This window comes from Anabrus simplex, chromosome 8 (assembly GCF_040414725.1).
Source record: "Anabrus simplex isolate iqAnaSimp1 chromosome 8, ASM4041472v1, whole genome shotgun sequence".
Classification (NCBI taxonomy): domain Eukaryota; kingdom Metazoa; phylum Arthropoda; class Insecta; order Orthoptera; family Tettigoniidae; genus Anabrus; species Anabrus simplex.
Window position 1 is genome coordinate 108033795 of NC_090272.1, and position 18574 is coordinate 108052368.

The 18574-nt window shown below is 39.8% G+C and overlaps 1 protein-coding gene across 1 annotated transcript in view; it reads left to right on the top strand.

The window, feature by feature from the left end:
* LOC137501902 (tyrosine kinase receptor Cad96Ca-like) overlaps positions 1–18184 on the top strand; it is an 80109-nt gene extending 61925 nt beyond the window's left edge. Inside the window, exons 5-9 of the mRNA XM_068229062.1 lie at positions 966–1082; positions 8623–8755; positions 10621–10773; positions 11439–11620; positions 17678–18184. Coding sequence (XP_068085163.1) covers positions 966–1082; positions 8623–8755; positions 10621–10773; positions 11439–11620; positions 17678–18184 — 1092 coding nt within the window. The remainder of the gene's footprint in view (positions 1–965; positions 1083–8622; positions 8756–10620; positions 10774–11438; positions 11621–17677) is intronic.
* Positions 18185–18574: the final 390 nt, after the last annotated feature.

The window sequence follows — 18574 nt, forward strand, 5'->3', positions numbered from 1 at the left end:
AAACAAAGAACACTGCTCTGCACTGCATTCAACTCGAGTCCAAACCAAGAGCTGAAGGAAACTTTGAGCAGATCTTGGCCACGCTTTCTATGGACACATCAGAAGAGTGGATCTGGAAAGGATAGCAAACATAATTTTCAACTTCATCCGAGGGAATTGAAAGACACAAGTCCCACGGTGAAAGGTGCCCGTTAGATTCTACGAAACTAATGGATCTAGGTTGACGTTATTCGAAACGGAGAAGTGTTCAGAGGGAAAATAGCGGGGGTGAAAGTTCTATGCGAAAAGGAATATTGGAGATGGGTTATGCTTGGATGAACGAGGAACAGCGAACCAGAGATTGGAGGAACACTGTTGAAAGAGAAGAGAACTTATGAAAGTGAAGGAAGTTATGGAGTCTGGCTGAATGTAATATAAATTGTAACTTGTAGTGGTGCTGGTTGTCTTAAGTGGAAGTCAGCCTCATCTAGGGTCTGAATGGTCGTCATTCCGTCTTTTGAAATTTAGAGCCTGGGAGGTGATATGTCATAAGTACTGAAGACATAAAAATGAATCAGTCGGGATGAGTAGCTCAGATGGTACAGCGCTGGCCTTCTGAGCCCAACTTGACAGGATCGATCCTGACTCAGTGCGGTCGTATTCGAATACGTCAGCCTAATGTCCGTAGATTTACTGGCACGTAAAAGAACTCCTGGGGGACTAAATTACGGCACCTAGGCGTCTCCCGAAACTACAACAAATGTAGTTAGTGAGATGTAAAACAAATACTGTAATATTATTATTAAAATGAATCAGTAAATGTGATTTTGATTTAAAGAGAAATGTCTATATCAAAACTGTTTCCATGAGTCAACTGTAATACTATTATTATTAAAATGAATCAGTAAATGTGATTTTGATTTAGAGAGAAATTTCTCTATCAAAACTGGTTCCATGAGTTAAGTTTCAAATTATATCTATTTCAGCGCAAAGAACCATCTGGAGGAATAGTCCTAGAGGAACCTATGGCCTTACAACACTGGCGAGGACCAAGAGCACCCAGTAACCGCTATGAACCCTGGGAAACGGATGTCATCCAGCAGGTGTGTACGCTTTGGTTGTTTTCAAATATTGTAAGAATATTTGAAGGAATTTAGAGGAAATCGAACAATATTTGAGATGTAAGACACTTACATTCTTCTTTTTTTTTTTTTTGTATACGACTTGCATTGTTTGTTCTTACGAAGTTTGGTCTAGTCTTGGTTATTGTGACAGCCCGGATTTTTCTGCAGTAATAGGTTAGAATACAAACGAATTTGATTATTAGGAGGCGTCGCCTAGGCCGCTCTTCTGTAATATAGAGAGAGTAACATAAATTCTAGGGGTTCTGGTGGGCCGAAACCCTATGTTTATGCTAAGCGCATAGCATAACCGTTGTGCAGATTAGCGTATACTTGTTACTTGCTTCAGTAAGTTTCCATTTCAACCTTTTACTGCATAAAAACCCGCGCTCTAGTTATTGTTGTTGTTATTATTCTCGTGTCAGGAACTATTCTAGAGCTTCTCATAAATCTGGGTTTCCATCGAGGACAAGACTTGCCAGTGGCACTTAATTATGGAAATAATTTGAAAGGAAAGAGAGAAATTATATAGTGCGTATCTATACATATAATAAAATTAAGTTTCTGGTAAGTGTCTTTCTGTGCTTATGTAGCCTAATCTAGAGAACCACTGAACAGATATTGATACGGTTTTCACTGCTGTATAGAGCGTTCGTTATGGGAAATTTAACTATGTAAAATATTAATCTACCGGGCGAGTTTGCAGTGCGGTTAGGGGTGCGCAGCTGTGAGCTCGCATCAGGGAGATAGTGGGTTCGAACCCCACTGTCTGCAGCCCTGAAGATGGTTTTCCGTGGTTGCCAATTTTCACACCAGACAAATGCTGGGGCTGTACCTTAATTAGGGCTACGGCCGCTTCCTTCCCAATGCTAGGCCTTTCCTGTCCCATCGTCGCCATAACACCTATCTGTGTCGGTGCGACGTAAAGCAATTAGCAAAAAAATATAACAATCTGCTTCTAAAGGGAGACGATTTGTTGCGATTTTAGCGAAGAGAGTCGAAGAGAAAACGACCATCCGAGCGTTTTCTTGGCTTTCGCTCCCTAAACCGTCAACGAAGGACGCGAATATGTGTGTGGAAGAATTGTTTGGCATAAAAAGCTCTAGAAAGGAGTCCATAATGATATATACCTGTCTGAAAATGGGACACCTCAATATCGGTTTTCATAATATAGTTTGCGGTAGAAATTACAATTATGTGACGATGTTGAGGGGAGAAATACTGACCCGCAACACACGTATCATTTAGAACGAAGATTCGTTGATACAGTTCATGTCATACTGAACCTTAGATGACAGAACCTTTTTGGTCAGAGTTCTAAGACTGCGTTTGTCCCCTATGCAATGACGCGTGTGATCGTTACCACCTCCTGAAATGTAAAAACGGACAAAAACACTGAGTACAGCAACGCGTGAAATCCACAAATACTTAATACTCATTCGAGTACTCCTAATCATTATTATGGCCAGAGAATGTTACCTAGCAACCGTGTAGGCTATGTCTTATGGATGGTAGTCATCCGAAATTAGCAGCAGTTGATGGAAGGCCATGACCGAAGGTCATACTTATAATAATTAGATTTTCGCAAAGGGAAAAGTGGTTTCTTTTTCTATCCATTTCTTCTGCTTGTTCAGCACCATTCTGTAAACTGTACCTTTGGGTGCATTGTGTACACGGTTCTCCGGTTTCTCTCATCATAACGATGTCAACACATCCGGGAACTTCGGTTGGTGGCTGGATAGGACACTTCCTCCTGGACGTCGAAATTATAGCCTTTTTATGTCTGACACTATTTACCTGTAGTTAAAAAAGCAAAGACCTACATGTTTCAATAACCTAGTAATAGCCTTGACCCAAAAAAATTGTTTGTAATGTTAGTTAAAAATAAATAATCAGATATGTTAATTATTTATAACGGTTAAAACACTATTAGCTGTGGTCGTCGTCGAAGGCCAGGGTTCGATTCCCATTATTGCCACAGATTTTAAGATTGTCAAGGTGGTTGGTATGTGGTTGAAAAGATACATGAAGATCGCCTCTCTTGGTGGTATGCTTGAATGGTACTTCTCCACCGCCACTAATACGAGGACACGAGTTTAATAACTGTTACCGAGTTGGCCGTGCGGTTAGGGGCGCGCATCTGTGAGCTTGGATTCGGGAGATAGTGGGTTCGAACCCCCACTGTCCGCAGCCCTGAAGATGGTTTTCTTTGGTTTCCCATTTTTGCTTTGCTTTACGTCGCACCGACACAGATAGGTCTTATGGCAACGATGGGGCGGGAAAGGCCTAGAAATGGGAAGGAAGCGGCCATGGCCTTAATTAAGGTACAGCCCCAGCATTTGCCTGGTGTAAAAATGGGAAACCACGGAAAACTATCTTCATGGCTGCCGACAGTGGGGTTCGAACCCACTATCTCCCGGATGCGAGCTCACAGCTGCCACCCTAACCACACGGCCCGGTGTTTCCGATTTTAGCACTAGGTAAATGCCAGGGATGTACCTTAATTTTTTTTGCTAGGGGCTTTACGTCGCACCGACACAGATAGGTCTTATGGCGACGATGGGATAGGAAAGGCCTAGGAGTTGGAAGGAAGCGGCCGTGGCCTTAATTAAGGTACAGCCCCAGCATTTGCCTGGTGTGAAAATGGGAAACCACGGAAAACCATTTTCAGGGCTGCCGATAGTGGGATTCGAACCTACTATCTCCCGGATGCAAGCTCACAGCCGCGCGCCTCTACGCGCACGGCCAACTCGCCCGGTGTGTACCTTAATTAAGGCCATGGATGCTGCCTTCCTACACTTATCCCTTTCCTATCCCGTCATGGTTTGCTTTATTTATGAGATCATGAAGACATTGTCTCTAAACGTACCGTGAAGAAATGTTTCCAGGTATGACAGGTTTGATTGTCTAATTAAAATATTATACAACTGTTATAATAGTGATTATTATGAACAGAGCACTATTGTGTGCCATGTAGGCTTACAAAGTTTATACAAAGAAACCATCTTGTGTAGATTAGAACAGCTGGTTGAAAAGCGCTGTTACGGAAACAGGAGCGGTCATTTAAAAGAGAGCCCGCAGAAAACACACCTATGAAAATATTATTTCGTATAGATGCGAATTTATGACAATGCTTACTTGCGGCAATTTTGGAACATCTACCCAAAAATATAAAATGGTTTATGAAAGGACTTAAGCATCTTGTTTATTTTGGGTGAATTTCTGTGATTTTGAAAATGTGGTAAAGTGCAAGCCTAGTAGTAAGCCACTGTACCGTTCAGATTCTGCTGTAAATCAGAGTGTTAATATATTGGAAATATTTATCAGTTCATTCTTAATTTTGAATAATTTTTGTTGTTAACAGCCGTTTGTTGTAACACCAACTTAAGCCGAGATTTTTGGCAGCCATGGGATAGACAAGGACTAGATAAAAAGCGATCCTGGCGTTAATTAAAGCACAGCCCCAGCATTTACCTGGTGTGGAAATGACAAATCGCAGAAAACCTTTTTGAGGGATGCGAGTAGTGGAATTTTAACCGACCATCTCCTGAATACGAGCTAACAGCTACAGGGTCTGAACTACGCAGCCAACTCTTTCAGTGAATGTGTTGTAATTATTATGGAATATTTCAAATTATATTTTACAAAATGTATGCGAATTCCTGGGTGTCTGCACTGAAATGTTGCTACGTTACTTGTAAGGGAATATTTTATTTTCTATGAATTTCTCACGGCTTCATATACCATTTCTCGTAATTTCTGTTACACTTGTAAGTAACGTTTAATTTTTTTGTATACTTTTCTTCCCTTTCCTTAATAGTAATGCAATTCGTTTCTTCGATGTAATTTGTTGTAGTATGTTTTTCACGTTACGGTTAATTACAATTTCTTGTTAGATAATTGTAATGTAGTTTTGTTGTCATTTAAATTCATTGTCATATTATTGTAAGCGGACATTGTTTCTGGGATATCTCCTAATTATAATATATTTGGTAATAATAATAATAATAATAATAATAATAATAATAATAACATACATACATACATTATCATTATAGACTGTTATGCCTTTCAGCGTTCAGTCTGCAAGCCTCTGAGAAGATACTAAACGTCGCCACAATCCTCGATTTGCAACTAGTGTTGTGGCCTCATTTAGTTCTATACCTCTTATCTTTAAATCGTTAGAAACCGAGTCTAACCATCGTCGTCTTGGTCTCCCTCTACTTCTCTTACCCTCCATAGCAGAGTCCATTATTCTCCTAGGTAACCTATCCTCCTCCATTCGCCTCACATGACCCCACCACCGAAGCCGGTTTATGCGTACAGCTTCATCCATCGAGCTCATTCCTAAATTAGCCTTTTTCTCCTCATTCTGAGTACCCTCCTGCTATTGTTCCCACCTGTTTGTACCAGCAATCATTCTTGCTACTTTTATGTCTGTTACTTCTAACTTATGAATAAGATATCCTGAGTCCACCCAGCTTTCGCTCCCGTAAAGCAAAGTTGGTCTGAAAACAGACCGATGTAAAGATAGTTTCGTCTCGGAGCTCACTGCATTAGCTTTACTACACCTTGATTCAAGCTCACTTACTATATTACCATCCTGGGGGAACACACAACCTAAATACTTGAAATTATCGACCTGTTCTAGCTTTGTATCACCAATCTGACATTCAATTCTGTTGAATTCCTTACCTACTGAGATCAATTTAGTCTTCGAGAGGCTAATTTTCATACCATACTCATTGCACCTATTTTCAAGTTCCAAGATATTAGACTGCAGGCTTTCGGCACAGTCTGCAATTAAGACCAAATCGTCAGCATAGGCCAAACTGCTTACTACATTTCCACCTAACCGAATCCCTCCCTGCCATTTTATACCTTTCAGCAGATGATCCATGTAAACCACGAACAGCAAAGGTGAAAGATTACAGCCTTGTCTAACTCCTGTAAGTACCCTGAACCAAGAACTCATTCTACCATCAATTCTCACTGAAGCCCAATTGTCAACATAAATGCCTTTGATTGATTTTAATAATCTACCTTTAATTCCATAGTCCCCCAGTATAGTGAACATATTTTCCCTCGGTACCCTGTCATATGCTTGCTCTAGATCTACGAAACATAAACACAACTGCCTATTCCTCTCGTAGTACTTTTCAATTACCTGGCGCATACTGAAAATCTGATCCTGACAGCCTCTCTGTGCTCTGAAACCACACTGGTTTTCATCCAACTTCCTCTCAACGACTGATCGCACCCTCCCTTCCAAGATGCCAGTGAATACTTTGCCTGGTATACTAATCAATGAGATACCTCGATAGTTGTTGCAATCCTTCCTGTTCCCTTGCTTATAGATAGGTGCAATTACTGCTTTTGTCCAATCTGAAGGTACCTTACCAACACTCCACGCTAATTTTACTACTCTATGAAGCCATTTCATCCCTGCCTTCCCACTACACTTCACCATTTCAGGTCTAATTTCATCTATTCCTGCTGCCTTATGACAATGGAGTTTATTTACTATCCTTTCCACTTCCTCAAGCAAAATTTCACCAACATCATTTTCTTCCTCCCCATGAGCTTGGCTGTTTGCAACACCACCATGATGATTTCCTTTTACATTGAGAAGATGTTCAAAATATTCCCTCCACCTCTCCAGTGACTCCTGGGATCTATTATGAGTTCACCTGAATTACTCAAAACACTGTTCATTTCCTTTTTCCCTCCCTTCCTAAGATTCTTTATTACTGTCCAGAAAGGCTTCCCTGTTGCTTGACCTAGCCTTTCCAGGTTATTACCAAATTCTTCCCACGACTTCTTTTTGGATTCCACAACTATTTGTTTCGCTCTGTTTCTTTCATCTACGTACAAATCCCTGTCTGCCTCGGCCCTTGTTTGGAGCCATTTCTGATAAGCCTTCTTTTTACGTTTACAGGCTGCTCTCACTTCATCATTCCACCAAGGTGTTCGCCTTTTCCCACCTTTACACACAGTTGTTCCTAGGCATTCCCTTGCTGTTTCTACTACAGCATCCCTATATGCCACCCATTCACTTTCTATATCCTGAACCTGCTTACTGTCTACTGTTCGAAACTTCTCACTAATCATATCCATGTACTTCTGTCTAATTTCCTCGTCCTGGAGATTTTCTACCCTTATTCGTTTGCAGACAGATTTCACTTTCTCTACCCTAGGCCTAGAGATACTTAGTTCACTACAGATCAGATAGTGGTCTGTATCATCAAAAAATTCGCGCAAAACTCGTACATTCCTAACAGATTTCCTGAATTCAAAGTCTGTTAAGATATAGTCTATTATGGATCTGGTACCCCTAGCCTCCCATGTGTAGCGGTGAATAGCTTTATGCTTGAAGAATGTATTCGTAACAGCTAAACCCATACTAGCAGTGAAGTCCAGCAAACTCTTCCCATTCCCATTAGCTTCCATATCTTCCCCACATTTACCAATCACCCTTTCGTATCCTTCAGTTCTATTCCCAACTCTCGCATTGAAATCGCCCATAAGCACTATTCTATCCTTGCTGTTGACCCTGACCACGATGTCACTCAATGCTTCATAGAACTTGTCAACTTCATCCTCATCTGCACCCTCACATGGTGAATACACGGACACAATTCTTGTCCTAATTCCTCCAACTGACAAATCTACCCACATCATTCGCTCATTTACGTGCCTAACAGAAACTATGTTGCGTGCAATGGTATTCCTGATAAAGAGCCCTACCCCAGACTCTGCCCTTCCCTTTCTAACACCCGTCAAGTACACTTTATAATCTCCTATCCTTTCCTCATTATCTCCCCTTACCCGAATATCACTAACTCCTAGCACATCCAGATGAAGCCTCTTTGCTGACTCAGCCAGTTCTACCTTCTTTCTTCCATAAGCCCCATTAATATTGATAGCTCCCCATCGAATTCCATTTCGTTCGCCAAGTTGTTTCCAAGGAGTCCCTCGCCTGTCAAATGGGAGTGGGACTCCCTTACTCCCATAGGTCCGAGGCTTGCTTAAAATGTTCCGAGCTCGGTAAATTCATGAAGCAGGATGCTACCCTACTTGCACATAGTCCAAGTGAGGATCTCTCCTCTAACGGGTTATGGACCACCGGTGAATTGTATAGTCCTGGCCGCCTGAGCACAAGGAGGGCCACGACTCAGAATATGTCCGAGATGCCTACTCCCATTCCATAGCAACTGGTATCCCGACTCTCAGGACCACTTACTAGGCCACTCAGCCGTTGCCCATGGTTCACGAACTAGGACGTGACTACAGTAACCCACAAACATGAACCATAACAATAATAATAATAATAATAATAATAATAATAATAATAATAATAATAATAATAATAATAATAATAATAATAATAATAATAATGAGGATTGTGTTCCTGTCCATTTTGGAAATGGACTTCACTGTTTACAATCAACAATTATGGTGTGAAATATATCTTAATTTGTCCGTTACTATGTAATTACATGAACTATTGCTTAACTTACAGCCAGCACAGGATCCTATGAACACCAAGCCGAAAGACCGCTGGGAGTTCCCTCGTCACCGTCTCAAGGTTTTCAACATCCTTGGAGAAGGCTGCTTTGGACAAGTGTGGCGGTGTGAGGCTTTGGACATCGATGGTAAGTGTACCACAGATCATCAAATGAAACTTCAAAAATATTTTATTGTCACTGAAACGAACTATAAAAGAACTTTGAAACAAAAAGGAACCGAATAAATAAAATATTTACTATCGAAAATCGATCTCACTAATGATCAAGTCGCGTAATTATACCTATACATAACTCGAGAAATGAAACTTACAAAGAACAAAGAAAATATAAACGTTATGTATAAAGTTATATTATTCCTCTGGTGACATTAAATGCAACCATAATCACGTTCAGTAAGGAAATGAAGAACCTAGTTATGACCCTGACGGAAACTCTTGAAAGGTCTGATCACGTAACAAATAAATGTAGAACGGTGTACGCGAAGCTACACCCTCTGAAAAGACATAAGGGCATTTTTCCGCAAGACGTAAAGATAAAACTTCTCCAAACTTTGATACTACCAATACTTGGCCATTGCGACATTGTCCTCGTTGATGAGATCCGTGAACAAACTACGCAACTTCAACGAATATTGAACTCTGGCCTGAGCCCGTCAGAATTTCGGCTTCACGATGAAAGTGATTTACTCCAAGAATATATTTAGCACCTATTAATCCCAATAAGGCGTTTGTTCATAAACGGAGGCCATTTCTTCTGAATTTAACCTTCCTTGTCGTAATAAGTTTGTTACTAATATAAACTCTATATATACATTTGTGATAAATCTCCTCACTCGTATGGTTAGTCACATGGCTTTCTCAAGAGTACACAACTCCACAGACGTCGAAATACAATTATACACGATATGGTTTGTAAGGAAATACTCGTTCTGATTCCATTCAAATAACGTATATGTAACATGGAAAATGTAACTTTTATTCATAAAATCTATTCAGTCTGTTTTAAATTTTCCAATTACTTCTTAATAATTATGACTGTAGATCTTGTGTACATTTTGTTCATAACTACTAATACTACCACTCAATGTTTTCATTCCTCTCCTGAAGGGGGAGGCGAGCCTGCTAGACGGTGTCGCCGTCTCTTAGGCCAGGAGATTTGTTACGGCGAAGGAGATGTGCGGAGAAGGTGAGAAGGTTGGTGGGCGTAGCCTGTACTAGGAATTGTCCCGGCATTCGCCTTAGTGCAGGAGAATGGAAAACCACGGAAAACCATTCTCAGGACAGCTGACGGTGGGAAGCTGTCCCTCTCTCTCTCCCGAATGCAGAGGCGTAGAGCCACAGCAGAGCCGCGTCCACCCCTCCTGTGCTTGCTTGGTCGGTCGGAGTTATGAGCCGTCGGACAGCCGAAGCGCACTCTGCAACCGCCGACCCTTATTTATAAGATGCATTAACATGTTCATTTCATATATCCAATTACTTTTCACATAGTAATTTCGACTGTCGAAGACAGGCTTACGTACAAGTTAATAATAATAATAATAATAATAATAATAATAATAATAATAATAATAATAATAATAATAATAATAATAATTCGTATTATAATAATAATAATCATCATCATCATCATCGTATGACCTCAGCTACCAAGTTGCATCAAGAAGTTATGTCCTCAGTCGAAGCTTCGAAAATTTAATTACGGAAAATAAAGAACTTTCCTGTGCGATGGTTCTGGTAAAATACAACCACATAATGACAAGTGTGTGAGTGATGGGACATTGGACGGCTTAGAATAAGGCGAGTGGTGAGGCCGCGAACAAGGAGTGGCAGGCAAGAGCCTCAACACGCACTCTTGCTCCCTGAGGCACATTTTATGCATCTCTGCTCTGTGCCATTCGGAAAATGTGACTGCTCAGTTGCTGTACGCTGTTATGTTTGTAAGGAAACGTGGGGTCCTTTTGTAATGATTATACTCATTTCTGTTTGTTGCAGGAGTTCAGGGAACGACTGTAGTGGCGGTAAAGACTCTGAAGGAGAACGCCACTGAGAAAGAGCGTCAGGACTTGGTACAAGAGTTGCAGGTAATGAAGATGCTCGAACCCCATGCAAACGTCGTGCGCTTGTTGGGTTGCTGCACAGATAAAGGTATGTATGAATCTTGCAGCGAAATAACCAAAGTAGTTACACTTTTCATTAGTTTGCAATTAGTTTTGTTGGGCATACGAACAGTGGCGTTGGTGAAACATTATTTTGAGTGTCTGTTTAATTTGGTGTATGTTTTATTAACGTTGGATTACTATAAATATTTTAAATAATGTTTTAATTATATTTTGCCCTTTTACTTTATTCATGAGTATTTACTTGCTTTAAAAGGTTGTATTTTGCATTGGCTTATAGTCCTCCAGCTCAGCCGTTCTGGGTAGTTTTAGAATGTTTCTATTTTTCTAGGGATTGTGTGGGTATCAGGTTCCTAACTACCAAATTTTAAGTTTATAGGGTCCATGCAACTGCCCCATCATTTCATGTACAATTTTCATGTTTATACCTTCATTTTTATATCGCTGTACTTAAGTCTTCCATTGAGTGAGAGCCATTGCCGTTGAAAGTAAATCACAGTGTTTGAAAGGTAGAGAAATTGTCGAACGTACAGGCCATTGAAAATTCTCACAATAATTAGCATAATACAAGGATAGTGATTGCGCCTTAAATATGGTTCATTCTCATGTACCGCCGTAATCAGATCAATGAAAACGAGTTTTACATTATATGTTTGATATGATATGGTGATTTGTCTTCATTCGTATTCACAGATCCACTGTTTGTCATCATGGAGTTTGTTCCGCACGGTAAACTGCAGAGCTTCCTACGAAACTCCCGAGCTGAACGTTGTTACGGTAACCTTCATGGACCTAGCAACACACTCACGTCAAGGGACCTCACATTATTCGTCTATCAAGTGGCGAGGGGCATGGAATTCCTCTCGAGCAAAGGGGTGAGTAGCTTAGCCTTAACATAAGAAGCGGTACTGAGGGGGCAAATTTGACCAGTTTCGAAGTTTTAGACTACCCTGACGTGACACAGCACTAAGTAGTTGGGCAACTGTTATGAAACGCAAGAGGTTAGTAACTGGCTGAAACTGTGTTCTGCACGTGGAGCAACTGAAGTTGACGGCTGCTTCATGCAACCTACTCAAAAATGGAAACTTGCTCAGTGCAGCGCAATGGAAACATATTGTTATGAATAAAACACTGTCTGCTTTATCGATCTACTTTCACACACATACACTATTATATTCAACCATGAATGACCATACTCCCCTAATTGCTGCCTATTTACAAGTCTCCCTCAGCAGGACACCACCTGGACGGGCAACCTTCCAGAAATTTTGATTAACAGCTGTCCTTACTTTGACTTCTCTCAATCACTTCCCACAACAGCCACACGCAGACAGGCTCGAAGACGGGATGGTGACTTACACAACACACAACGATTGTTCCTTGGCTCAACTACAGGGAAGGTCTGCAGCTCACACAGTCAACAGATTCAGTTCATACAGACGCTCCACACAGTGAACTACTTAACATTGTCAACTAAACAGCAACAGCTCATCAGTGCTAACGAGCACTACAATATTCCTCACAACAATGTAACTGAACTACTCTACTCACACCAACTGTTCCATACACAGACTCCAAGTTGGTATATATACACCGGTATATATGTGGTTAGACTATACTCTCTCTTTATATATACACGCACACAGAGTACACGACATTACGACGACTATGCAATTTTTATGATTTTCTTGCAAACATTTATGCCTGGTTTCAATAATCAGGATTTTTCTAAATTGAGAGAATGTCGTCTCAACCTTGAGGTGTGGTTAGACTATACTCTCTGGCGACCAACAAGATATATCAAAGCAAAATAATTAAAAATAAATTATAAAAATAAACATAAAGATTAACTTCTTTATCCTAGCATTTTCCTATTTACTATGTTCGGCACACTATATTAGTCCAGTTTTTGCGCCCTGATGTCTTTCCAGATGTCAACTGTATTTAGAGGAATGTATCTACTATTGCATGTTTCTGTGATGGTTTGCGATGTGATATGTTGTTCGTAAATGAGTATATGTATGAAGACAAACACAAGCATTCAGCTCCTGAGCCAGAAGAATCAACCGGACGCAGGTTAAATCGTCGGTCCACCTGGAAATCGAACCCAGGACCTTCTGAACCAAATGCCATTACGCTGACAATTCAGCCAAGGAGCGGGAGTTCCAGAAATTCCCATTCATGCCAACTCCCCCGATTTTACCGGGAGACTCCATATTTTTCGTCATTCCTCCCTCTCTCCTTATCGCAGAGACTTACCTCATGATTTTGAGAGCAGATTTAGTATTCCTGTATTTTTTTTTTGAAAATCGCAGGTTTTTCCTCGTTCTTTAAGTAATTGAAGTGAATTGATGTTCAGTGGGCACTAGCAAAACAGATGCATTCAGTTGGTGGTGTTCTTAAATATGACAGAATCTCTAACGTAATGCTTTCTATTTTATAATTTCCACATAGCAATGCCGAATGTGAAAGTCTTTTTCTATACCAATATTATAAAGAGGAAAAATATGTATATTTGTTTGTAATGGATAGACTCAAAAACTACTGAACCGATTTTAAAAATTACTTCACCTATAGAAAGCTACATTGCCAGTGAGTAACATGGGCTGTATTTTATTTTCAAAACACTTCGACGGGGGGCGATGGGGGAGATATAAAAATATAAAAATAATAGGCTAATATAGGTGAAATCGAATATGTCGTACAAGGACGAGAAAAAGCTCATTTTAAGCCCCTTGACGCAAAGAACACGACTCTGTAAGCCCTACGGCCCGAAAACCATGTTTTAAGGCCCTAAAACCAACCGTTATGGAGATATTGGCACCACACTACCCCTGCTCTGGGAATCGGATAAAGAAATGAACGACCATAACCATGGCTACGTCAGCTCCAGGATTCTACAAAAGCGAGATTATCTACAATATATCACAAAAACCTAATATGTTACAGACATGGAAATTGGTATTTGGAATCTCCTGTAAAAGTAAAAGAAAACCAATTTTTGTTTCCAGAAAATCCACTTAAGGTATGAGAGGGGGGTGGATGGGTGAAAAGAAGTGAGGAAGGAATTGAATTCATTATATGAGCATATATATATCTGAATCTGAAGATGTTACAGACGTTAAAACTGGTGCTTGGAATCTCTTTTTAAATAAATTAACACACTTTAAAAAAAATCCACTTAAGGGGGTGAAATAATACAAAAAGCTGGTGAATTTTTAAAATGAGTATCTTCTTCTTCTACCGCTTTTCCCGCACTTGTGGGGTCGCGGGTGGGAATTGTGTCGCACATGTGGATTTGACCCTGTTTTACGGCTGGATGCCCTTCCTGACGCCAACCCCGTGTGTAGGGATGTAATTACTATTGCGTGTTCCTGTTGTGGGTGGAAATGTGGTTGGTGTGTTGAGTGAATATGAAGAGGAGAGTGTTGGGACAAACACAAACAACCTGTCCCCGAGCAAGATGAATTAATCACACGCTATTAAAATCCCCAACCCAGCCCGGAATCGAGCCTGGAACCCTGTGAACCGAAGGCCTCAACGCTGACCACTCAGCCAAGGAGTGGGGCAGTTTTTAAAATGAGTATATCTACTGTATATCTCATAAACTTAACATGTTACAGACGTGAAAATTGGTATTTGTAATCCCCTTTAAAAATAAAGAAACACATACTTTTTGTTTTCGGAAAATCAAGCTGGAGATCGAAAATAAGTGAAGGAAGAGTTGAATTCTCTTGATGAGGATACTTATATCTCAAAAACTAAGATGTCACAGATGTGAAAATAGGCATTTGGAATCTCCTTTAGAAATAAAGAAACTTTTCTTTTTGACTTAAAAAGAGGACTATTTATCACATGTAGAGTTCCATGTCGCATGTTCAAGATTTAACTCTGCCAGTAGCCTGGTCATCTTAGCCCCAAAAGGCAATGCCACAAACATGGTTTGCAAAGAGGTTCTGGGGTAAATGAAATACAATTTTTCGGTGAGTTTTTATACTTTAGGGATTTACAGATAATGTCTTAGTGCAGTACCGAGGAACAATTAATTTTTATCAACTTACCAAATCCTCGCGAGCGAAGCCGTGGATAACAGCTAGTTTAGCATATTTACAAGGACAATAACTCAGATCAAAGCTTCCCGGAAAATAATTTTGGAAAAAAATGAACCCATTCAACAAGGCCAGTGCTTTGAGCATAAATCTATTTCAGAAATGTATGAAGGGGCCTAAGGCAGTTACAATGAAGAGTCGTGTTCTAAAGCTCAAATTCTGCAGTATTTCAGTATTTATAAAATAATAAATAATAAATGAATGAATGAATGAATGAATGAATGAATGAATGAATAAATAAATAATTTATTCAATCAGTTTTCAAGTCCATGTTACATCCAATGATTCTACGCCATTTATATACACACTTTTTGCACACCATTTCGGCACCAGGACTGCCTCCATCTGGTCCACCATTCTTGTAAGTCCTCCGTCCACAACTCGTTATGCAAGTTGCCTCGTCTGAAGTCGATTAGCACACACTCACACGTTCTTTTTAGTACGACCGAGCTCGATAGCTGCAGTCGCTTAAGTGCGGCCAGTATCCAGTATTCGGGAGATAGTAGGTTCGAACCCCACTGTCGGCAGCCCTGAAAATGGTTTTCTGTGGTTTCCCATTTTCACACCAGGCAAATGCTGGGGTTGTACCTTAATTAAGGCCACGGCCGCTTCCTTCCCACTCCTAGCCTTTTCCTGTCCCATCGTCGCCATAAGACCTATCTGTGTCGGTGCGACGTAAAGCAACTAGCAAAAAAAACAAAACAATTAGTACAAAACTTCCAGTTTGTCCATGTGCTTGTTGAACAAGTTGGTGACTAGCCCGTCCCACGTTATTACCACAGGGACCATCGTCACCTTGGCTCCATTGTACATAATTGATAGTTCGTTGGCTAGCATCATCAACTCTGGAAATTGCACAGCCATTAAATGACAGTTTGCACAGGTTAAAAACAATTTAGTTGTTCTGTTGTGTAATGGTTTAGTGCAAGCAATTTCAACATTGTCATTGGAAATGATACCTGTCATTTAAAAACAATGATGTTAAAACAGAGGGTCTTCCTGTGATTTTCCTGATAAGCGTAACAATGCAATCGAATTTTCACGGTTCTCGACGCAATTTGCTGGATCCGTGGTGCATGGATGGACGTGTCAGTAGAAACAATTGTGAAATGTGAAGTCCTTTGCATTGAACTGTCAGACTATTTTTTTTTTTTTTTTTTTTGCAAGTTGCTTTACAGTACTGTAGCACTTCTTCAAAGTTCTAGTAGGCATGAAATTCAGTGTTCTGTACTGTATATAGTGTATATTCAAAGAAATACTGTTTTTTATTAGGTATATACAGTATACACTTGCTCAGAGTGTTTCCTTTCCTGCACTGTCAGTATACTTTAGAAACAGTGTACACCCACCCTGTATATTGAACACCCAGTACATTGGACACATTTTTAACGAACCGTAGGTGTCCAGTCTCGAAGGGTTTCACTGTATAAGAAGACTCAGTTAGCTGACAGTCGTTGATGTTTCGATTTTGAAAAAAATGTATCGAAAATATTTGTTATATAAGATACTGCTACCCAGTAAGTGATAACTGGAACTTATTGTAGAAGACATCATTTAAAATAATTCCTCTTCATAACTGATAGCAAATTAAATAACTAATGTAGTGTGGTCTTCTACATTAGTACTTGAAGTTAGTTATGTGTTTTCTCTTTTTCTTTTTCTATCACTTTTCCCACACCTGTGGGGTGGAGGGTGCAAACTGTGTAGCACACGTGGATTTGGCCCTGTTTTACGGCCGGATGCCCTTCCTTATGCCAACCCTATATGGAGGGATGTAACCACTATTGCATGTTTCTGTGGTGGTTGGTAGTGTCGTGTGTTGTCTGAATATGAAGAGGAAAGTGTTGGGACACACACAAATACCCAGTCTTCAGGCCAGTAGAATTAATCAGATGTGATTCAAATCCCCGACCTGGCTGGAAATCGAACCCTGACCCTCTAAACCGAAGGCCTCAATGCTGACCATTCAGTCAATGAGTTGGACGAATTCAGTTATGAGTATGACAGTTCCTAATCACCAGTCTAAATAATAAAAAGTTTGAAACCTCCTTTTTCTTACTAAGACAATTCAGAATACAACATTAATTTTTGATCATTTTTTGTAGTTTTATGCCATTTTTGAAGGGTTTGAAGGTCATAAATTCATTTCAGCTTTTAAACACGCCTGTATCGAAATACTAGGTAAACATGCATGAATCATCAAGTTTTGACCTGAAAATATCTTCTCATAATTCCTCTTCACCATTATTTCCCTCTTCCTCTCACAGATCATTTTCTTCTTTTTCTTCTTCTCCTCTTCATCCTTCCTAATCCTTCTCTTCATCTCTCAGTTGAAGGTGATATCTCGTTATATTCATGAAATGTATGTATTTTTGAAACTTTCCTTTAAGGAGTATATCTAGTAGGTACTTATTATTCATATATTTGTAATGTACTCTACGAATGATGTGTATTATATAGATAGTATTTATTTTTTTATGTATGATATGATTCTTCCATAATATGACTACGTTTCATTATCTCAATAATATTATTACTATTATTCTTGTCAATGTTGTTTTCATATTATTGTCATCAGTAATTATTATTAATTGTTCCAAGGTAAGACTGGTTAAGTGTAAGAAAGGGAGTACATACCTAACTTTGCCAGAATAAATACAATGTATTATTATTATTATTATTATTATTATTATTATTATTTTGTTATGATAAATGTCATCAAAACCTTAGCACTGTAATACCTTTGATATCAGTTTTTCCATATTTGCACAGTCCATTCTGAGCAATTTATGTTGGGGTTTCTGTTTTTTTTTTTTTTTTCAGATCATTCATAGAGACCTCGCTGCAAGAAACATCTTGGTTGGAAAAGATCATGTTTGCAAAGTGGCGGACTTTGGATTTGCCCGTGACGTCATAACGTCGCACGTCTATGAACGCAAGTCTGAAGGCAGATTACCGATCCGATGGATGGCTCCTGAGTCACTTTATGACAACATATTTTCTGTGAAGTCTGATGTCTGGAGCTTTGGTGTCCTGATGTGGGAGGTTGTGACTCTGGGATCGACACCGTATCCTGGCCTGCCTGCAGCTGAAGTGATGAAGAGGGTCCGCGATGGATACAGACTGGATAAACCCGAGCATTGCCGCAGAGAGCTTTATAACATCATGTACTATTGTTGGGATAAGGACCCGAAAGAACGCCCGACTTTCCAGGAGTTAGTGACACTTCTTGAACAACTGTTACTTACAGAAACTGACTATATTGAGTTAGAAAGGTTTCCTGATCATTCCTACTACAACATGGTTAGTCTTAGTGGTGAAAAGTTATAGCAATGGTTCAGTGGACTACAAAACCAGAACACAAAGTCACGGAGGCTTGATGCACTAACTAAAGAGCTGTGATAACATACAAACTTTCGTAATTGTAGTGCATTCATGCCTCTGAAATGAAGGATTACATATTTAGATTATGATAGATATCTCACCCTCACTTCGGAATTTATGCCATGAATTACTGAGTGGTCAAGAATTAACAAATGTTAGGAAGAAAAGATAGAATCTATCAAGGCAAAGAAGTGGTTGTTGTGCATTTATCAGGAACAGGGTGGATAATGCCATTGGCTAACTTTCAACTATATGTAATACATTTTCCAGGGCCTAAATTTGCTATCATTGTTCCTTGCACATTATTTTTATGAAAGGACTCAAAAAATCTGATAC